This window comes from Dermacentor variabilis, chromosome 5 (genome assembly GCF_050947875.1).
Source record: "Dermacentor variabilis isolate Ectoservices chromosome 5, ASM5094787v1, whole genome shotgun sequence".
NCBI lineage: Eukaryota > Metazoa > Arthropoda > Arachnida > Ixodida > Ixodidae > Dermacentor > Dermacentor variabilis.
This window is the reverse complement of record NC_134572.1, coordinates 14,122,865-14,144,128: the sequence shown is the minus strand read 5'-3', so window position 1 is coordinate 14,144,128 and position 21,264 is coordinate 14,122,865. Positions and strand designations below refer to the sequence as shown.

The following is a 21,264-nucleotide window of genomic DNA, read 5'->3' as shown; positions in this document are numbered from 1 at the left end:
CGCGGTTACATGATGCATTCCAATAACGACCACCAACTGGCCCGCCTATCCCTGTTAAATATGCCCTTTAATTGTGCAGTCGAATCTCGATAATTCGAACACGAAGGGGTCCAAAAATTTGTTTGAATTAAAGGAAGCTAATTGAATAGAGGACTTACCTGAAGCGGCGCATGTGCACTGAGCTAACACACGAGTGGGAAGTTACACAAGATTTATTCACACGTATTTATAAATTACAGTCAACGTCCGATTTTTCGGACTCCTTAGCAGCCGCGAAAAACGTCCGAAATATTGAGTGCATGCCTCTTACTACCCGCAAGGGCGCAAATCGTCACAGACACGTCAGAAATAGCTGTACAGGCCTGTTAATACACTTATTAGGCGTATCGGTGCTCGTACTGCGACAGGAGACTGCGGATGCACGTGTGTATAATTAAAGGAAACATACCATGTCCCGGGGCAATTGTCCCCTTCCAACTTTTGGTGTACTTCACCGCATAACGCTGCTGTATTGTGGCGAAGCTGGCTTTCGGGAACCGGTGTTATGCAACGCGTTATGCTTTCCGCGCTCCGAAGCCATTGGCGAGGATTAAAAGACTGAGTCGGCGCCACTGCTAACAGTGGCGAATTGTTTCAACGAAAAACACGGCACCGAACAGCAAGAAGCTTGGTAATGAACATCGAAGTAGCTAGTAACGAACGTCGAAGTTGCCGCGGTGTGGCTACAGCTGCCAGCAGATCTGCTGGTTGGATGCACCGCCGCCGAGAGCATTGTCGGAGCGCAGTATATTCGAATTAACCATCGCAAATGCTTGCGCGCTTTCGCCATTGGAATACACCTAACTTTGACGGGACTGTAATGTCAGATCAAATTAACGAGATTCGACTGCAGTGAAAAATGCTAACCATTCAGATCTGATTTGTTGCAAGATTTTCTTTTTGTTCAATTGAACATAATTATCTTTTGATTTGAATGGCAATTTTCCTCAAATGGTTGTAACAAAACACTCAGCCCGTTGGATCCCCCCCTTCTCACTCATTTCATTGCAGAAGGCCGAGTTTTGGTGCTAACATGTGTGAGGAGCGTATGTTCAAATGTAATGTTTGTGGTAGTGAGTAATGCTAACTGGAACAATGTTAATAATGTGGGCTAAAACATTGCAAATGCTCTACCCATGCTTCATTGAGACACAGGATAAGGGAGCTCTTCCTTAATGTATTTATTTACCAAAGAAAATTCATTATATCAACAACCCCAGACACTTTCTCCAATAATGAGTCATCCACACGGTAATGAGAAAAAAACAAAACCACCACAGAAGTGCTTGCTCATTCATGTCCCGCAATAAGAGTTCAAAAATAGCCAACAAAAAACAGTGGTAAATAAAAACAGCTTTCTCTGGGCAATGGAATCTTCTTTGTCAGCTGCACAAACAGCAGTGAATGCCACAGGAAAAAAAATGGAGAGAGCAGGTGCTTGCCCCTGTTTGCACCCGTAGCAGATGAACAAAAGCTGAACTTGCACTCCGATGCGCACACACACAACACACTGGATGGAGGCACCCACGGTTGTCCGCAGCAAGTGAAAAAGAACAAAGAAAAAAAAAAGAAAAATCTTCGTCTTCATATGATGACTATGCGCAGGTCCACGTGCATTGGGAACAGCATTTACAGCTTCTTTTCCTTGCAAAGAAATTTGATTTGATAGTCCTACACGTTTCTCGCTGACCTCTTTCCTTTGACTACATTGGGCCTGTTTCTGATAAATCCCTTCCTCTTGCGGGAGCTCTGGAAAACAAGACAAGAATGAGCACGATACAGCAACAGTTATTGTAAGCACACCGTTCACCCGGGGTTGTTATGGCATTTCAAGAAAGGTGCAGTTATTAGACTTTGAGAACATGTATACAGTATCCACTAGTACTACAACACTATTGCGCCTCATTATATACACCTTGCGCTTTTTTTACCGATGCTTGCATTGAGTGCACCGGAGTACTGCACTTTAGCAGTTGCTTTTACATGGGCTATCGAACCTATTCACAAGTTAAATTCTTTTTTGTAAAGGCGGTCATACTGCTAACAAAACAAGAGCTTTCCGCATTCCATCTGCAAATGACAAACTACCAGTGATAGCCAATGTGGCACCTTTCTACATAAAAGCGAGATCTTAATGCCTTGGGTGTCGAGTCCAAAAGGCACTTGTGTATAATCCAGAAAGAGAGACGACACTGCAATCAACAATTGGTTATGCGACTATGGCATAAGTGCTCACATGAACTCAATTTTGCAGTAATAAAACCACAAGATAAATAATCAGCATTGCTGAAATGATCCAGTGCAGCACCAAATGCTTCAGCATCCGCACACTCAATCCATCTGTCTAACAAGGAACTGAACTTTCTGAAAATGGCATATGTTTATTGTGAGATTTTAGCAGAGGCATAGCATCTTTCACTTTGCTTTTTGATAATGCAGATTCTGTACATATTTTCACTTTCTTTTATGTTTGTCGTTCATAAACGATGCAAACGCTATCATACTAAGAGGACTAACCAACTGAAAGTCAGCAGTGGAAACATGGCCCATACCACAGATCCCAGCTGGAATATAGAACAAGCTGTACATGTACATAAAGGTGCTTCACTCTATGTTATGCTGCAGAGCAGAGCTGCTGAATTAAAAAAAAAAATAAATGAAAAACAAAGTAGCGGCTGTGCTGGTCTACTCATGCCGTTACTTGTAACCAGGGCATTCTAACTAGCCCCAACTCATACTTACTCAGCAAGACCTAAATCCTCAAGCCTCATGACAGATCGCAATCAGTCACATGCCCCTTAGCAGTTTCCAACTGAGGCAACAGTAATGACCATTCCATACAATTGTTTCAGTAGATTATTTATGCAAGTGTGTAAAGGTTGGTTAGTAGTTGGTCAGGCAAGCAGTGTGGCAATGTTAGGTGCTCGACTACAACATAACTCTTTGCAGCCAGAAGAGTACCTTGCAGTTAGCAGTTTCATCAAAAGATGCTGACAGTAAAAGTTGTAGATTCCATCACAACAATCATAACTTGCTGCGGAAGATATATATATATATATATGACCCATTATAGCCGACACAGATCAAACGTTCAGCCACTAGTGCCTTTTCAAGAGTGACAAGTCTTCATTTTTTCAGGCAGTCCCAGCAACAAACTTGCCTAACATGCACCGAGTGTATCCTCAGTTTCAATGCTAATGCTGTTTAAACTGTAAAGATTTTATTCCTGTTGCACATGCACTAATAGGAATGCTAAAGGCAAGAAAGATGAGTTAATTTCTTGTGTTGATAAACCGAGACAAACCTGGTTTCTTCATGATATGTTTCAGTGATGAAAAGATTTGCAAGATTCATTACAGAAAGATTTTAGCTTGCTCATCCTTTTTTACTTTTCCATTTCAGACTAAATTATAGTTACACAGATCAACATTTATTTAACCGACAACGCGACATGGGAGCATTATAGTAAGCAGTCTAATTCACCATAAAAAAAATGTGAAAGTTGACTGTGCATTGGCTGCCTGTTGTTATATCCAATATAGTAGTAAAACCTGCATCATTATAAGGGGGTTCAACTGTATATCTAACATGTAGTAGCCTTAGCTATGCTAACATTACTCTATCAGTTCAACTTGGCCTAAAGGGACACTAAAGGCTGATAAATGTTGCATCAAGCTAAAGTGAGATTAGTGCTTCAAAGTATCCAAAAGCCTTGATTTTAGCAATGTGAAATTACAGTATGTACCAGCTTCCCACTAAATAATGTAGCAAGTTGTAGTCTGCCACTGATGATATTGTAATTAAAGAAGTATTGGACTTCATTTCATCATGAAGGAAAATACAGTCGGTCAATTTCACAAGGTTTTCTGACAGGGTTAGTTGACGTTAGCACTGAGTGAGGGCTTGATCAACAGTGACCCATCAAGGCATAACCCTCCATAAACCGCTGGCAGTTCCACCTAAGAGGCCCTGCTTGTCATGGGCGATTTGAATTGACGAAAAAAAGTGTGGCCCCTTCAGTCACAAATCTGTACACAACTAAGTAATCTCCTTGCATAAAACAGATGTTGCGAGGTGCCTAGAGGGGCAATCCAGTATGATCTAGGTAGGTTCAATGTTTACCCTTGGTGTTCTTTGAATGCCCTGCTCTGGTGTCTTTCTGAAGATACAGTCAAACCTTGTTTATAACAAAGTCCCATCTGGCACAAGCACACCCCTTTCTATGCCATATTTCTCATAAGCGCATATTATATTCATTACATGCTGACATTGGCAGCAAACATATTCTGTTTTCTATGTTATAGCTGTGCTTGTCATATTGCTGTATTAAGACTGCACTGTACTGTCATCTTTCTCTGAAGTGGTTTCCAATTTCATCCAAACTTGCAGACAGGGCTCATCACACAAGCTGCAGCACTCTCTACTGAAGCAAGCCACACCACACACAGGGACACAATTGCAGTGCAACTTTAACGCACACACTGTGGCCAGACACGCAGGCAGTCTGATGGATGCAGCAGGCAGAGACGGGCAGGGCACGTGCCGTGTGTGTGTGTGTGAAAGCTTGGAGCCGTCCTCACCTAAGGCGGCCTGCTCTGCCCGCTGCCACTGTTGTAGGATGGGGAAGAGGCCCCTGCCTGTGGCTTTACCTTTTTGGAGACAAAGGTGCTCCGGGCCTTGATCTGGCGCTGAACATAGGGGATACGTGGACGGTTGGCCTCCTTCTTCACCTTGAAGATGCGCACCAGCCAGTGCTCGGTTGTGTATGCCTCCTCGAGGTGCTCGAGGGTGAAGTGCTTGTTGCCTATCTCCATGTTGCGCGTGCGGTCAAAGCCTGGTGGCGACCGGTAGTCGAGCTGAAAGGCAGAGGCATTTAGTGTTATAGGGCTGTAAGCATTACACTTTTATACTATGGGGCATAGAGTTGTTGCAAAAATTACTTGAGGAAAATCTGGCACTAGCGTCTACGGGAGCTGCAAGCACGACAGTTCAACCAGCATGGTAATTAATGATGGGTATAGTACACAGATTTGCCTTTCAGTACAGTAATTTAATTTCAGTACAGTAAAAATTTCATTCATCACTGTACAGTGTACATGTGCATAAAAAAGGCCATCTCACCTGAACTTCACCAAAGCGGTAATAGCTCATCTTGTACATGAGGCAGTTCAGCAGTGTTTGGGATCCATACTCGTCTACTCTGAACTCTCCCTTGTCATTGAAGTAATCAGTTTCCTGCCAAGATTAAAAGAAACAAGGTCATTAATTCTACACAGTAGAGTCACCCAGGGACACAAAAGCTCTGGCTGCACTAACATACAGTCATGGTTTACCTTTATATCCTTGGGGTGTTCACCTTCTGCAATTCTCACCATCCAAAGGAACTTGTTTATGTCATCACCAGAGTAGCCAATCACACCACCAAAGATGACAAGTACATAGTCCACATCCAGTGCTTTCATAATCTCATATGCTGCAGTTTCATTTGATGACATGGCCTTTCCTACCTGTAAATCATAAAAAACCTTAGCACAAACAGCAAATTCAAGTCACAGCACTTTTACACATCTTATGATGCATAAGCACTGCAAGATCAAGCACCGTCAAAATGTACAAAAAATGCAAGGTACTGACCAGTGCAATGTGACTATTATTCCATGTATTGTTGTCTACCAGAGTTGTACGGTTGGCCATGCCTGCTATCTGATACCCGTAGTCCCACCATGACATCACACGTGCATTTTCATGTGTGTTTTGAGAAAGCCAGTAGTAAGCCTCCCGGAAGTCGTCCAAGATGGCCCTTGACCTAAAGGGAAGATGGTGCCAACATCAATGCAAGGACTAGGTGTGCCAGCATCAGTGTCATGACAGGGAGCATGCAGCTAATGGCATCCAGTGTCAACGTCAAACTGAGGATGAAACTGGAAGCAAGGAGGAAAGGGCTGTTGCTCCATTGGCTGCTTTCCATAAACATTTTTGGTTAGATCGATTTCTTTGGTAAACCATGTTTTCCTTGAGCACAAGCTAAAATAATGATTGCATGAAGGTACATCCGTTTGCTACAATATTTTGGAACATGGAAACATAAAAAATCTTAGTTTACTAGCAGCCTCCACATGCAGCCATAAATTGAGAAGCAGACACTGTGCTTATCTTTTTAATTCCAGGTGGCACACATTGACAAAGAAATTTTCTTTTTCATGTTATTTGAAGAATCTGTCACATTGAGCTTCCCTCGTTGCTACGCTAAGAATAACCTAAGAACTAGAGAACTAGGTAGCAGCATGAGTCTAGCGTCGGTGTTTCAACAAGATAATTTGCATCTCTCTAGGCAAACAAGCCCCTTTGTATGCTACAATGCTAGTATGGAACACTTTGTTGTCTACTCTGACGGGTGATCATGTTGAAGTTCTTCTGGTCTATCTTTGAATAAGACTTCAGTTGTCTCAACATTTAAGTTGTCAGAGTTGAAGTTTGCCGAAGATTACTTACCCATCCGAGCTGTAGGAAGCAAGCACAATGCTGGGACTGGAATATGCGTTGCTGGTAACCCAAGTGCAGTGGACGGCAAACATCATGAGAATCATCATCAGCACAACAACCACTATGCTCCGCACGTTGGTGCCTAGGCCCACATTCTCACGACCTTGGTCAGACTTGATCTTGCGAAGCTTGCCTGCCTGTAGAACACACAAGTGCTGTCAACTTTCTCATTTTGCTTGAACATAAAAGCGTGATTATGCAGTAAAACCCCACAGATGTGTTTAAAAGGCCCCTCACCATGCCCAATCAGAAACTTTGGCTACACACAGGAAGTTGTAAATGACGTCTAAGGAGCGTTCCAATGCAATAATTTTTCGAATTGATTAATTAACAGAGGAGATGGGATAAATTGTAATGTGTTGCCATGCCATGTCACTGCAAAGATAGACGCACAATCCGTAAGCCTTGACTAGTGTCAAGTGACATTTCTTCTCTGCCTTCTGCCTTTTATATCAAAGCAGTGGGACTGAGTCACATTTACGTCACGAGCCCCATGTTTTTTATTCTTCTTATTCTCTTGCGCTCTTCGAGCAAGTTGGAGCTCCTCCTATATAGGCCCACCAGGAAGATGCCCAAACCCAAGGGCTGAATGCCGCTGTCGGCAGTTGACATAAACCTCCACATGAGTAACGGTAATCCCATTCCTAGGGTGGACGTCCTTAGAGTTCTCGGCATGCTGATAGAGTCAAACAGCTGTAACAGTCGAACGATCAACAAAATCACCATGAAGACGGAGAACATGATCAGACTAACCAACAGAGTTTCCAACAGGCGGGGAGGTCTCAGAGGAGACAACCTTCTGAGGCTCTTTCACACCTTTTTCATGAGCCACATCACGTACGTGGGCGCCATGCACTGCTGGCAAGCCCACAAGAAGAAGCTGAACACGCTCATTCGAAAGAGCATAAAGAGGGTGCTGGGCATTACCATGCAAGCCAGAACTGAGTGACTTGTGCAGCTAGGGGTTCACAACGCCCTGGAAGAGATCATTGATGCACAGGAATCTGCCCAGGTAGCTCGGCTGTCGTCTTCGCAGGCCGGAAGATTTTGGCCGTACTAGGCCTCTCCTTTCCCTCGTAACGTTCATCCACAGCACAACGTTGGCAGGCACAACACCAGGGCTGTCGCGCTTCTCAGACACGTTAGAAACGAACCTCGCTCAGCTTGCTCCGTAGATGCCGCCCAGTATAGCCGCTCAACCAGGTTTGCTGCCATTGTCATCGACCACAAGGGTTTCATCCTCAATTCCGCACCTTTTAAAGATTCTACTCCCTTGAGTGCCGAGCAAGCAGCCATAGCTCTCGCCCTCCTGGATGATAGTAAATCACAAATCTACACAGTGTCTAAATCGGCGGCTAGGGCCTTTGTTTCTGGCTCCATTTCTGTCAAACCCTCTAAAATTCTCGGCAGTAAGACTATATCCCCGCACACCACTACTTGGTTTCTGGCACATCTTGATTCTCAGCTAGGTTCCCTCACTAACCTCAATGATACTGCCCACTCCTTGGGCGTGCGCCTCTGCACCCGGGAGGATGTAGGTCTGAAGGGAATTTGAAGACATTTTATTCACCTTCAATGAAGCCACCAAGCACTATCATATGGGCAGGCAGGCTTTTCTGCCCCTGCACGGTAAACTCTCCAGGTCTCACGCGATCACACTCAGAATGTTGCAGACTAGGTCATATCCCAGTTTGGCTTTCCTCAGCATTATCGCTCCAGACACCTTCAAGTCTACCTGCCTGGACTGCGGCTCAGTTAGCAGCTTAGATTGCATGCTATGGCGGTGCCCCTTGTTACGGGGGCCCAATCAAGTCACCGGAGCTGTGACATCAAGAGTTCTGAGCATCTCCCACAACTCCAGACTATCCACAGAGCCCACGATGCAGCAGTGAGGCTAGACCTCCCCGTCCCCACGTTGGAGAGGTCTGCGGTGCTGCTCTAAGGGCGGCGCTTCTCAGGACCTTATTAAAGTTCTTTGTCTGTCCAGTGGTGGTTTTGCACGCTCTGCAGTGGATGATTTGCCATAGTTATGAGCCATGATTGATGATGTTGCAGGCATTCGGTGGGACATAGACCTGCCTGTGGTGTGACGTTTCTCTGCCAAGAAGTGCGGCTTCATCAAAAGTAAAAGTGTGTGGGCTGCTGTTTGAAGTTTCAGCTGTTTTCACAGCATACATCAGCGTAATACAGGCACAATTTTCAGTACATGATATATGCACCATGCTTGTCTGTTAGCAATGCACAAATCTGGCAGAAAAACATAGAAGGTAAGACAAATACCATTACTGTATAAAAAAGGACACTGGCACGCCCTCACCTTGTCGTAGAGCTTCTTCTTCTCACGGCCATCATCACTGTCATCACTGTCGCCCTGGCTGCTGCTGCTGGCCTGGCCGCCCTGGTGGTTGCTGCTGGCCTGCTGTCCAGCCTTGGGCTCCTCCTCTTGCAGGTACAGCTTCAGGGTACTCGAGAAGGCAATGGCACTCAGCACGCACACTACAGGCGTCAGCGTCAGCATCAGCCGAACCATCACTCCAGCAAAGTACACCGATGTCACGGCATACAGCACAACTGTGTGCAGAGGAACACAGAAGCAATGCAAACATAGCGTATCAGTACTTGTTTGGCATACTAGTTCTTACACAGAAAATTACACGGACATGCAAAGTATTAACACGTGTACCAAATTAAAGAAAAATTTTCGCAGGGTGACATCTGCAATGAAAAATGCACTGCAAGTGTACAAAGGTCAATTTAGTGAAAGCCTCACACATACTTATGGCCACATAAGGTTCCTTCGCCATAACCAAACCTCAGTACCTGTTCGCTTTAAAAACAGAAGCATTACTTGGCTAGTTCTTCCAGTAACTTCCAGTTAAAAACATATATATCAAACTTTTGGGATACATCTAATTAATTTCAACTATTAAATTCGCTCCACTCAATTTACTTCCTGTTACCTGAAAATACAAACCAAGTAGACAGCACCTGCACTTTACTTTTTGATTCTGGAATTTGTCAAACACTGATCTGAATTCTACCACCACTGCAGTGCAGCTGCCACAGTCCGTCCATGACCTTGAGCCCATGACATTATGTCCAATGTCTTAACACCGCAGCCACCAAGCATACGTACGGCACAGAGTGCCCAAACAAAACAATGCTAGAGCATGTTATCTGCTTAGCATTATTCAGCCCCAGCAGCCAACGTGAGAAGGAGTGCTCAAAGAAACACTCACTGAACACCCGCTCGTCATTGATGTTCTTGACGCAGTACCAGAGGCCAACTGGAAATGTAGCTACCAAGGCGTGCAGGTCAAAGAAGAAGGAGAACCACGTGGTTGGCTGGTGTTCAGATACTGAGGCGATGATGGGAATGTGGATCTTGGCATAGCCTGTGTCCCAAAGGGAGTAGAAGCGGCCACTCCACGGAGCAATGTAGCCTGCAAGTGAGGAGAGCCATAAAGCAACAGGGTGAGGATGACCCTCAGTGATTTGCAGTTGACAAACTTTTTGGTACCAGAATGACATTCCAAGGGCATAATAAACCATTAATATTCAAAGCTTCAATGGCTGGGCGCCGATACCAGAGGCATGTGAATCAATCTTCGGTATACAAGTAGGCGCAAGAGAAAAAGCAAAGATTGGTTGGAATACCACTCTTCCGAGCAATCTTATGAGAACAGGTTTTACACTAAGGCTACTATTAAAACTGGGTTGGTCATAACTGGTCAATATTAAGAAAAGTTACAAAACTTGCAATCTGGAATGATACGAGAGACTGGAGCTTCACTCGGGTAGTTTAAAAATGTGAAAGGGTTAAACCAATGTAGGCCAATGGAGGCTTATTGTAAATTTTCCACATCTTCTTTTAGAGCTCAGAGTGTGCAGTGATACGACAGAACAATGAAAAAAAAAAAAAAAAAGGAAACCAAAAAAGACGTTCTGTTGCTACTTTATATACAGCCTACAGAACAAACTCAACACAGCATAGCTCACCTGCATAGGTAAGAATGACCACAGACAGAAACACGAGTCCAGCTACTGCAGCTACAGCGCCAAAGAATAAAGTCTTCATCTCGGACCGGGAGAAAAAGGTTTGCAGGTACTTGAGTAGGGCATAGGCATTGAGCAGCACAAATACACCTGGACAGAGAGAAAAGGTAATTATATAAATAAGTTGCGCAAGACAAGCCTTCATGCAGTGCCATTATTAAGTGCCATATACGCCAAATGTCGCGAATTTGTGACGTACCGTAGTAAAAAAACACAAAAAGTTACCTGCATTCCCAAGCTGACTACATACCCAACATAATCAGAGATCTAAACAATACAAAAAAAAAATGTTGGAAGCATGTACCGACTTTATGTCCTCAATCAAAGCCTGTAGAAAATAGTTTACATTGCACATGTCAGCAAGGGGGCATTGTTTTCGCTGAATGCGACTCTAAACAATGGTTGTCAGTCTCCCGCCACTGCTACAAGATGGCACAGCATGTCAACGTGGAAAAACGTTGTGAATGCGTGACAATCAGCACTTTAGCCAGAAAACATATTCCCAGGGCATAGGCTGCATTTATTCGGTATGTCTCGAACTCACGAAAACTACCGCAAAAGGGTTAAGGGTGCTAGAGGTGCGGCTTATACCAATGTGATATATTTGTTAAGTTGAGGGGAGGGGCTGTTCCAAGTTGGAGACATGGCTACTAGATAACTGTCCGCATGATTCTTCTTAAACAATTCCATTGTAAAAAGGTCATATGATGCACAGTGTGTGCAGACTTGATATAGCATAAGCATAGCTTCAGCACATTTCAACATCCCAATGCATGTGACCCACCAGTGAGTCATGTTTTTTTTTTTTTTTTTCATCTTTCTCAAGCATCGAAGAGATGGTGCCCCTGTGCTTTGGAGAAGAGGATTTTTCACCCACACTGATTTTCTGCAAAGATATTGCTTCCGCACTACCAGGAAAGGCCTGTATTTTCACAGTTGCAATAACCACCATGACACACCACAGTGAATGTGTCAAGCCAATGGCAGTGGGCACAAAGAATATGTGTATACCACAATAGCAAGAGAGCACAACTGTTGTCTTATTCCAGCTCTGGACACCATGTGCAGTGCTGACACTTTGGAGATTTGGGAGATGGCTCACCTGCTGAAGCCATGTGCTCACTAGTGCGCACTGGCTGGAAGCCAACAAATGGGATTTGCATGGACATGAGCAGGCCTAGGATGAAGAATGTGTTGTAGGCTGGAAAGAAACGTGACATGCATGACCACACGCTCATCAAAAGCATATGTTTAGCTGTGAGAAAGTGCCAGCTCATCTTCATCTCAGAGATGCGGCACAATATTTATTAAAACCACCATGTTTTAAAGGATGCAAAGGCAAAAAGAAAGTCAACATAAATCGATATATTAGCATTCTAATATATTAACCATACCACTGCTGCCAAGAACAAAATTTCCATGAGCAAAAATATAATGCAAACATGTGGGTTGTGCTGTAGCACTTGTATACAGTACCACTGGCCATGCCACTAATCCATTTGGAGTCTCAGAGATGGTTGTATTCTCTCAGACCGAGCATTCCCTCATGAGCGTACTCCCTCTGTATTCTCTCATGAGCACTACACTACAGCACAAAATTCAACAGAAGCAAAGTCTTGCAAACATACCTAGACATGCTTGAGCACTGAAATGAATTTTTTCTGTAATGTAGCTATATAGTTAAATTAAGTTCTCGTGCATTCCATTGTAATAAAATTCTGCATGGCCATGCTTTCCAAGACGTACACAAGCATTTATGCACACCTGCAATATATCTTGCATGTTTATGCAAAATATAATAGACACTCACACAGTGCACCAAGGAAATTACCATGCAGTTCTTTTTTTCCAATTGCCTTTTTTTGATAGCTGTACAACACTCACCTATGTAGATTCGATTTGAGAACCGGTTCATCAGCAGCAGCACAAATACATGCAGTGGAATGAGGTTAATAATGAAGACATAGCCGCCCCATGCGGAGACCTGTCAAAGGAAGAAAGAACAAAAATGTATATACACACTGTTTACAGTCTAGCCAACTCGTAACAGCCACCTGTAATGAATGCTTATATACTGCAAATGAAGATTGTAACAGTAAAAATATTTATATGGGGTATAATGTTAAAGCATCTCAAACATAGGCATAATGGCTAACAAATGGGTTATAGCAAATACACCCACGCCTTCTTGTAAGTAAACAAACATTGCTTTCTCTTTCCATAATTTCCCTCCAATCTCAGAATATAAAAAATATAGCAGTCAAACACAAGAAATGCTAAAATTTGGCGAGAAATAGCAAGAAACTGCTTTATTATTCAACATGGTGACTTTATTAATAAATTTGCAGACTATTCTGTAGGGACATAACGATTATCTAAAACTATGCAGAAAAAATTACTCATGAAATTTAGTTATGACACTCATGCTACGGAGACAGAAATTTTAATCACCATTATACATTGGCTTTATGGTGTGGGCGGAGGTGCTGCGGGCAGGTCTGAATGATCTAGCGGGTCTGAAAAGCCAGGCTCTGTGAATTTGGCCAGCAACTATTTGTACACATTTAGATAGATATTGCCCTTCATATCAAAAATTGTAAAATAATCATTCTCATTATCACAATCATAAAGAAGCTCTAAAAATTAGCATTTTACAATAAAATCATTCACGTTGCCAGACGAGCTGTTCACCACTCACCATGTAGAAGTAGGAAAGTGCAGTGAGAACTGCCCAGAAGATGGCACCAGTTTTGACTGCCTTGACCCACAAGAAATATGTAAACATGAGTGCGAAGATGGCAATGCCTTCGTTGTCATAGCTTCCTGCCACCGAACGGCTGATGTATCCAGGCACTGTGCAAGTGAAAACGAGTTAGTTATTGTATTCCGACAAGTGTAAATCTGAGGAAAATGTAAATGCCTGCCATTCCTTGTGTTCAAGAAATGCTACGTTTCACTGTGAGAAAATGCCTTCTCATCTTCTTTGTCTCAGTGACAAGAAAATGAACTCTTAAGTAGCATAGGCAGTAAGGTTCTGTGCAAAAATTTTGAAAAAAGAAATCGCACCAAAGCGTGCACAAATGCAAGACAGCAGTTGCAACCATCAACTATTTAATTTTCAAGAAACCTGCTATATACTGGTGGCCACAACACATGCACAACAACATGTTTCTGAGCTTACCGAACCCACGACAAATTTGCATGCAATGTGGTTTCTTGAAAAATAAACAGTTGGAAGTTTGCACTGGGTGTGTGTGTATGCTTTGGTGCCACTTTTTGTAATTTTTTTTCCTAATGCCTAACAAAAAATGTGTTTTATTGCGATAGCAATTATATGGACACTCCAGGCATATTTCTGCCATTGGCATCACTGTGAGGTTCTGTATAAAGTCCCAAGGACGATAAAATTGTCGCCATGCCGTTTGCTGTATGTACCAGTGAAAGCATGCAAGGGTGAGCCGGCATATGTGGCTCAATCTTGTGTGCGCGAGCGAGGCCCGGGGCTGAGGCGATGTAGGGGGAGAGGGGGGGGGGTCTTTTCTACTGGCTGCTGCAGTGCGGTACAAACGCCATATCTTGAAAGCAATCTGCGATATGTCCAAGGTGCGCGCCCGTGCGAGCCTCATCTTAAAAGCGATCTGCAATGTTTGCGAGTGCACGTAGTGCCGGGAGCACTGTATATGCTGTGCTCTTGACGTTTCATTCGTGTTGAAGCAAGAGTCAGCACGAAGGTCACTTCGATCGCTGCTGCTGCCACAATTCCTTACTCAAGCATTTTGACAGAGAGTTTCCGCAGTCATCGAGCGAGATGTGTTCATGTTTACCTGTGTGTGTGTGACACAGTGCTTGTTAATTTAGTTAGTAAGCAAATGTTTACAAGTTTATATGACCAACAAAACTACTATCCCCACTTTGTATGGCTATCTACTAATTTGCTATCACAATCGATGCTTTGCCTTTCGCACGAAACTGTGACTTTTTTTTATGAGCAACAAATACATCATTTTCACAGGTAAGCATAATTCAAAATTTTATTTTCTAAGCCATGTTAGTAATTGACAAATAAAACATAAACAGAACAATTCAGATAAAAACTAGAGTTTTGCTGATAGATTTCGAATTTTTCACTGGTTTTACCGCAAAAGAAACAGTATCACATGATGAAGTTCAGGCCAACTATGGTAATATGCCACATACTTCAATCACATAATTACTAGTCTGGTGTGCCAATATAAATTTCCTTTTTCATTATCAATTTGTCATTAGAAAAAACACTCCAAATTTCAGAGCAGTCCAGATGTGGAAAAAAGCATGAATACTTGCCAATAGCAATGAAACAGGCTGCAAAAAGACCTGCTGCATCATTCCAAAGTTCTTTTGTTAAAAAGTATGTCGCAAGTGCAGTCAACCCACTGAAATGACAATACAGAAGTAACGATTAAGCAAGAGTGCAAAAAAAGAAAAACCAGCTCTATTGTTTCAAAGCTAGTCTAATGTAAAAAAGAATACAGGCACTTTATACCCTGTAAACTTGTCAAATTCAAGTCACTATCAAAACTGATTCTCACATAAAGGTGGTAATTCAACTTAAAAGCAAGATACGGGAAGGCAGCCACTTTGTTTACTGTACTTGGGTTACCATACCTAGCTAAACAAGTTTATTTTTCTTTCTGAGGCATTGCTAAGCAGTTCAATGTAGTTTGTCGTAAAAAAAAGAGCTTGTGGTAAAAATATTTATTGCTAACCCAGCCATGTTTATATGCGCTTGGCCTTAAGAATGAAAAGCAGAATAGTCAAGCAATAACAAAAGTTAAGGCGTGACGATGCATCACAGAAGCAATTCACAACTAGAAGATTTGAATCAATGTTATACAGTCAATCTGCACTGTTGCATAAGTGGCAGTTTCACAAATGCAAGCTAAAGTGAATTGCTTTGCTGCATAGAGTACTGTAGCCTGCCTGCTTTCTTGAAATTTGTTCTAGTAAACCTTTTTTGCATGGTATACAGCCAACAACTTTGAGCAACACTTGTTTAAGCGTGAGTGCTGCTATCAGTTACAGTGAAAATAAAGTGCAATCCCATGTATGTGGTTAAAGCCACAACTTTTCACAGAACAGCGTTTCCTTTAGAGAGAGTGTAAAGGGCTTTTTAGGCCAATGCAAGTATACGTGACCTTTTATACGATATAGCAAGAAGCTCAATAAATAAATTTATAAGTTGTCTGTACGTTGTGCCTTACATGAACTTATGAAACTCTGCAAATATGCTAAGGAATATTGCCATTAGACACAAGATGAGACTTACCTAAACACAGGTGCTAAGAAGACACATACATCTCGTATGTGTACAGTTATGTGGAGAAGGCTTAGGACATAGTGGATAGCCCCAGAAGTTATCATAAGCCCTGGATACACCTGGATAAATTAGGTTTAAAAAAGAAAGCAATATAAGAAGGTTATAATGGCACACAATGAACACACCTGTTCTCATCACATGCCAGAACACTGCTAGATGATATTTTTACATTAAAACAAGGCTTCTAACATGAACAAGTGAAATAAACGAGAGAAAAGAAAATATGATTACTTGCTATGCTGACGGGCCCATGCCAGTGTTTGGATCTCGCGCTGCTTGTTCATCATATATGTCAGACGCTCTACTAAGCCGCGCACAAGATTTAAGAGGTGCTACCAATCACAGTCAGATTCATTAAACATTGCATTGCATTTTGCGTTGTTGCTGCGACAAAGGTACTGTTAAATAAACGAAGGTTAACAAGTTTCGCACAAGCTGCACATCAGTGCAGATGATTGGTGTTTTCATATGCATCCTGCACAGCTGTTTTTAAGGCTGCTACCTGTCTACAAAAATAGCAAGAAAGCAAACGTTTAACACAGCAACCCTCAGTTGCACATACAGCTGCGTTTAAGTTACTGTAGAGAACTGGACTAGGTGCATGCATATAAATTATGGCATGCTTTTTTAAAAATGTTTTTTACCAAGTACAAACTTTGTAAATATTATTTCAGAAATATAAATGTTACTTGCAGCTGCAATGCTGTACTAGTCTATCTTGAGGGATGAAATTTGTTCAAAATCTTCCTTGACGCTGAAGTTGAAGTTAGGTAACTGAATGTGATCATTAGTGCTGTACAAAGAATTGTATGTTATACAGTCTGTAGACCATTAAAAAAAAAATGTGGTGTCTAAACTGGGGAGAATCGAACAGCAGCTTAGTAATGTGGTATGCACATCCCTATTGTTGCGGTTCTTACTGTAAGAGTGCATCTGGATAAACCGGATTACCCACCGTTCCACCCACTATCCTTCCAAGTGGGTACCAGGCTCTTTCATCGAACCAGTTTAGGAAATTGTAAAACCCATGCTTGACCATGTAGTGTGTCGACCGGTAGTTGAACCTGCGTGAGCACAAACATAACCCTTTTAGTGTAAGGCGACTAGCACTGTTTTCAGCATTACAATGCAACTCGTGCGATTCCGAAGAGGTCAAAGCTTGCGCGGCGTGGAACTGCGCCCCGCTGAGCCTGGCCAGCTGCTTCGTGCACAGTTGCCGAATGCTGGCAGAGCGAATCCAAAGGCCCCCTTTCGTTGTCCATATCAAACGTTTAAGAATACACGTAAACGTACCGTGTTTCCAATGCGCCCTTGCGTACGGTGCGTCATGAAAAAGCGGGGTATTCTAAGCATGCGTTCGGGCGACACGTATGCATGGAATGAGTACCGAGCGGGTTGTGCGCATTCATGAACAAAATGGCAAACGCTCGCAATGTAAAGAGAAAATGAATGCCTCTGTGATACGTAATAGTACTTAGGTTGAATTATTTTTATATGTAATGAAAATCGATCCGCTGTTACCATTTACGATCTCGACCAGGAGTTCTGCTCGTGCGCTGGCCTCGATAGAAAGTAACCATGCAAAAGCAACCATAGGCTTAAAATTTTGAGAACTTCGGCTATTTAAAAGTTTTCACTAGTTTTAAGGTTGATGGTTAAGTTAAAGGTTATGTAAAGCTGGGGTTAACGAAGACGCAGCAGTGTTCCATTCGCACCTGCTACACGGCGCACAGCACCGTGCGTGCGCTTCCGTGTTTCGCGCGTTCCACCTTTGCGTTGCGCCTGCGCGGAACGCAGGTAAACCGCTAGGACGAGTATTCCACGTAGCTACCTTCTGTCCCTCGAGATCGTCGCATAGGTGGGAACATTTTTGCATCTACGAGTCCTTCAGTCAAAGGAGGGGTAAACTTGCGGGCACCGGGTCTTACCATGGGTCGAACTCGTGGATGATGCTCTCGAAGCGTATAACGGCAAAAAGCCGGGAGCTGAAGCCGACGAGCCATGCTAGGGCCAAGATTGTGAAACGAAGTAGAGTTTGCCAACCGATACTTTGCCGAAACAGGCCATCCGACTTCTTGCCGGTCCCCGCCATGTCGGTAAACACCGACACGTTGTTAGGGGGAATGCTAACCAACCAGCGTATGCCACAGGAGAGGAACAGTTGGCTTCAGACGACGACAGCGCCAACTTTGCGCGTCAGCAGAAGCCACGCGGCACGTTTTATTAACAATAAAAGTTCAAAGAAAATCGTATGGTGTCCATGCTTTGCTGATCTGGAGTAGACGGCGCATCAAATGCGGTTTTATCAGTTTTATTCTGAACCGAAATTAAAAACCATAAATGTGTTACTCAAGTTACCCATAGTTACGAGCAGTTGCACAGATGCGGATAACAATAATAAAAAAAAGCGTTTGACACAAATGATTCATTTTACACGTGCATACAATGTCAAAAATTTTATAATAAATATTTAGTTGCTTCGGAGCTTTTTGCACTTTAACTTAATTACCGGTACCGTTGCTACAATCACCGTAACGATCGTGACGTATCCCAAGGTCATTCCGGAAAACATAGTTCTCGATAATCGGCACATGTTAGTGCTCAGAAGTTGTCACACTGCGGCAATTTGCGCGTCTGTGAGAATTATTTGACAACCTACTGGATGATATCCACAAAATCAACTACGACTAAAGCTAAGAAAACTTCTATTAGACCTTTCGCAACGTAATACGAGCATTTGTTCAATAGCGCAGTAATACATTGCGCAATGACTATGGAATGTAGCTCGGAGGAAACGGAGACAACGTAGGTGTATTTCCGGAAAAATGTCTTACTTCCGGAAATTTGGGCCTTTTCACGGACTTTTTTGATGAAAGTCAAGCTTTGAGTGCCTGTCTTTAAATTGGCGCAGCATCAAAGGCTGCAGGTGAGATAGTCATCTTTTATATGCGACCTCTCACGCGGTGCTGGGTCAACTGCGACCTAAGCGAGCTTGTTGGGCGCGCATTGGGCGCAGCGCGTCCCCGCCTCTGGAAACGCGTCTTCAGCCGGATCATCTGAGCCTGCTTCCGTTTCGAGATCCCCTTCCGTTTTCCTGTTTTCAATGGCGTCTGCCTCGCGCGAATGATCAAATACAGCGCGGAGATGCGCGTGACAGCACGTTCGGATGTGTCCCGTCTTCGATTTGGTGCCGCTTTGCAATGGTCTGGCCTAATGCCGTTCTCCATCTTGATGCCAGCTTTAGCCCTGGCCCCCTGCTACCACAGGCGAACGCGAGTGCATGGCCCCAGTGTCTTTCCGAGTCCGACGAATCCCTCGCTGGTAGCCTCTGTAGTACGTAGCTTGTGTCGTGTTAGTATACATTCGCTGCTGTAGCACTCGTTCAGTTCGCCAGTTTATTTCAGCGTGATGTGTAGTATGCCGGTATGTGTTGATAACGTGCGTGAATACTCCCTTTCGCGTCGCGCTTGTGAGGTGAGGCGCCAACGTACGTGTTTCGTGTCTACTGTTCTTACCCGAATCATACATAGCAAACTCACGTATCGGTCTTCTTGTGCAGGAGTGCTGGATGTTTTCCAAGAGGAACCCGTTGATGACACAATGGAGGTAAGCCCGTAGCTCAGGCACGATCGCACATGATTGATCGTAAATTTTGCGAACTTGGCTATCTATTGACTGCTGTGTGTTTCCTGCTCAAATTTTATGCCGTGTTGTGTGCACGCGGTACTCTGCACATGCATCTGTTTACGCGCACCCACAGTTGCACTTGCGGAGAAAATCTGAATATGGTTATATCAAGGTTCGGAAAAGCGGGCGGGCCGGCCCGTTTTCTTTCATACAGGAGCAGACTATAATGCATCGAGGTGGCAGTTGTCGGGCTGGTTTATTAAAGTTCATGTTGAACATATTTTGAAGCGCACCGGAACACATACAAAAATTTGCAGAAAAGTAGGCAAGACAGTGCTTAACTCACAACAGTTGTTAGTGAAGCACTGTCCTGTCTTCTTTCCTGTAAAATTTTGGCTGTGTTCTGGTGCACTTCATGATCTGTTCAACAGGAGCAGAATGTTTGGCCTTTCTGTAACAAAATGTCAATAACACAGCAGCATATTTGGAAGCGCAGCACGGGATGTGTTTGGAGTGGCACCTAAATGTCGCGACACTGGTTTTGCTGGTCAAATTGATACACAGCAAAATAAATAGCTGGGCAAGTCAGTTGAAATTCATGAAGAAACAGCACAGACAGATAAGATATAATGGAAGGTCACTCAACCATTGTGTGTCTGTTCTGAGTGTTAGAGCATGCATAGCACAATTGTACAGTCTTTGTGTGTGTGTGTGTGAGGCATTTCCTCACCTTCAATCTGTATGTATGCACTGTTTCATCACAAATGTGCTGACATGCTTTTCTTCTTGCATTTTTTATGCTTATTTGCAGTGTACTGGTAACTTGCAAGGAAGTTTCCTTGTTCATGGCATGTCCACATCATGATGCCACACAATATGAAGTTTTAGGCTTTCCATATTTATAGTTGGGGGACACAAACTGTCAGTTGTACAAAAAGAATACAAGGAGGACTTTGGGCACACAGAAATGCCTGGGCGCACTATCCTGATAGCATTAGAAATTGAGGCCAGTGTGTGTCTTTTGAAGAAAGATTATCATCCATCAAGCTTCATTGACTGTTGTCCTGTTTGGTAATCCATTGCTTAAATGATATTGCGCGACATAAAAAACGACACGGACGTGAAAGAAGACGACACACCAAGCGCTTGGTGTGTCGTCTTCTTTCACGTCCGTGTCGTTTTTTATGTCGCGCAATATCATTTAAGCAATGGATTACCAACTTGCCCGGAATGCTGCTCTGATTAAGTTTGGTAATCACTTCGTGGTGCAGAATAAAGAAATTGTCGAGTGGAAGCATGACTTTTCCCCGTATTCTTAAACAATCCTTGGCTCTTAAGCTTTCTAGAATTCTAGAATACGGGGGTCTGTCTAATTTCAGATTTTTTATGCAATGACATAATCTCTTCCGATATCTAGATTTCGTTGCCACTGCAACTTGTGCCACAGCCTTCCCTGTCCCTCGTGGACCTTGGAAAACAGCTTCTGGAGTCTGCGCGCAATGGCGAGACTGAAGAAGTTCGTCAACTCATGACCAGTGGTGCTCCTTTCACTACTGACTGGGTAAGGTCAAAAAGCACTTCAGTTGAAGCACTGGAACACTGAAAGAAATAATAAGCATTTCTGGAAGCATTCTTCTGTGGAT

At 43.3% G+C, this 21,264-nt stretch overlaps 3 protein-coding genes across 9 annotated transcripts in view; 2 read left to right on the top strand and 1 right to left on the bottom strand.

Moving 5' to 3' along the window:
- Nucleotides 1-4,790, top strand: part of O-fut2 (O-fucosyltransferase 2) — a 66,052-nt gene extending 61,262 nt beyond the window's left edge. The window contains exon 8 of the transcript XR_012828403.1: nt 4,429-4,790. The gene's annotated coding sequence lies outside the window, so the exon portion shown is untranslated. The remainder of the gene's footprint in view (nt 1-4,428) is intronic.
- Stt3B (catalytic subunit 3B of the oligosaccharyltransferase complex) lies at nt 1,206-18,163 on the bottom strand. Its single transcript, XM_075691756.1, has 16 exons — nt 17,923-18,163; nt 16,950-17,058; nt 15,944-16,053; nt 14,962-15,050; nt 13,337-13,491; nt 12,523-12,622; nt 11,741-11,839; nt 10,582-10,728; nt 9,822-10,025; nt 8,900-9,153; nt 6,532-6,719; nt 5,674-5,845; nt 5,373-5,546; nt 5,161-5,274; nt 4,689-4,895; nt 1,206-1,788 (listed from the first exon to the last, which is right to left on the bottom strand). The coding sequence occupies exons 1-16, from the start codon at nt 18,084-18,086 to the stop codon at nt 1,711-1,713; spliced, it is 2,364 nt and encodes a 787-aa protein (XP_075547871.1). The 5' UTR covers nt 18,087-18,163; the 3' UTR covers nt 1,206-1,710.
- Nucleotides 18,164-18,570: 407 nt separating this feature from the next.
- Nucleotides 18,571-21,264, top strand: part of LOC142582270 (uncharacterized) — a 69,315-nt gene continuing 66,621 nt past the window's right edge. Inside the window, exons 1-3 of one of the 7 annotated variants that reach the window (XM_075691764.1) lie at nt 18,571-18,799; nt 19,554-19,600; nt 21,039-21,182. In XM_075691764.1, coding sequence (XP_075547879.1) covers nt 19,595-19,600; nt 21,039-21,182 — 150 coding nt within the window. In that variant the 5' untranslated portion in view covers nt 18,571-18,799; nt 19,554-19,594. Of the gene's footprint in view, nt 18,921-19,073; nt 19,482-19,553; nt 19,601-21,038; nt 21,183-21,264 lie in introns of those variants that run through there. The other 6 variants (XM_075691762.1, XM_075691761.1, XM_075691760.1 and 3 more) reach the window with 6 other exon arrangements.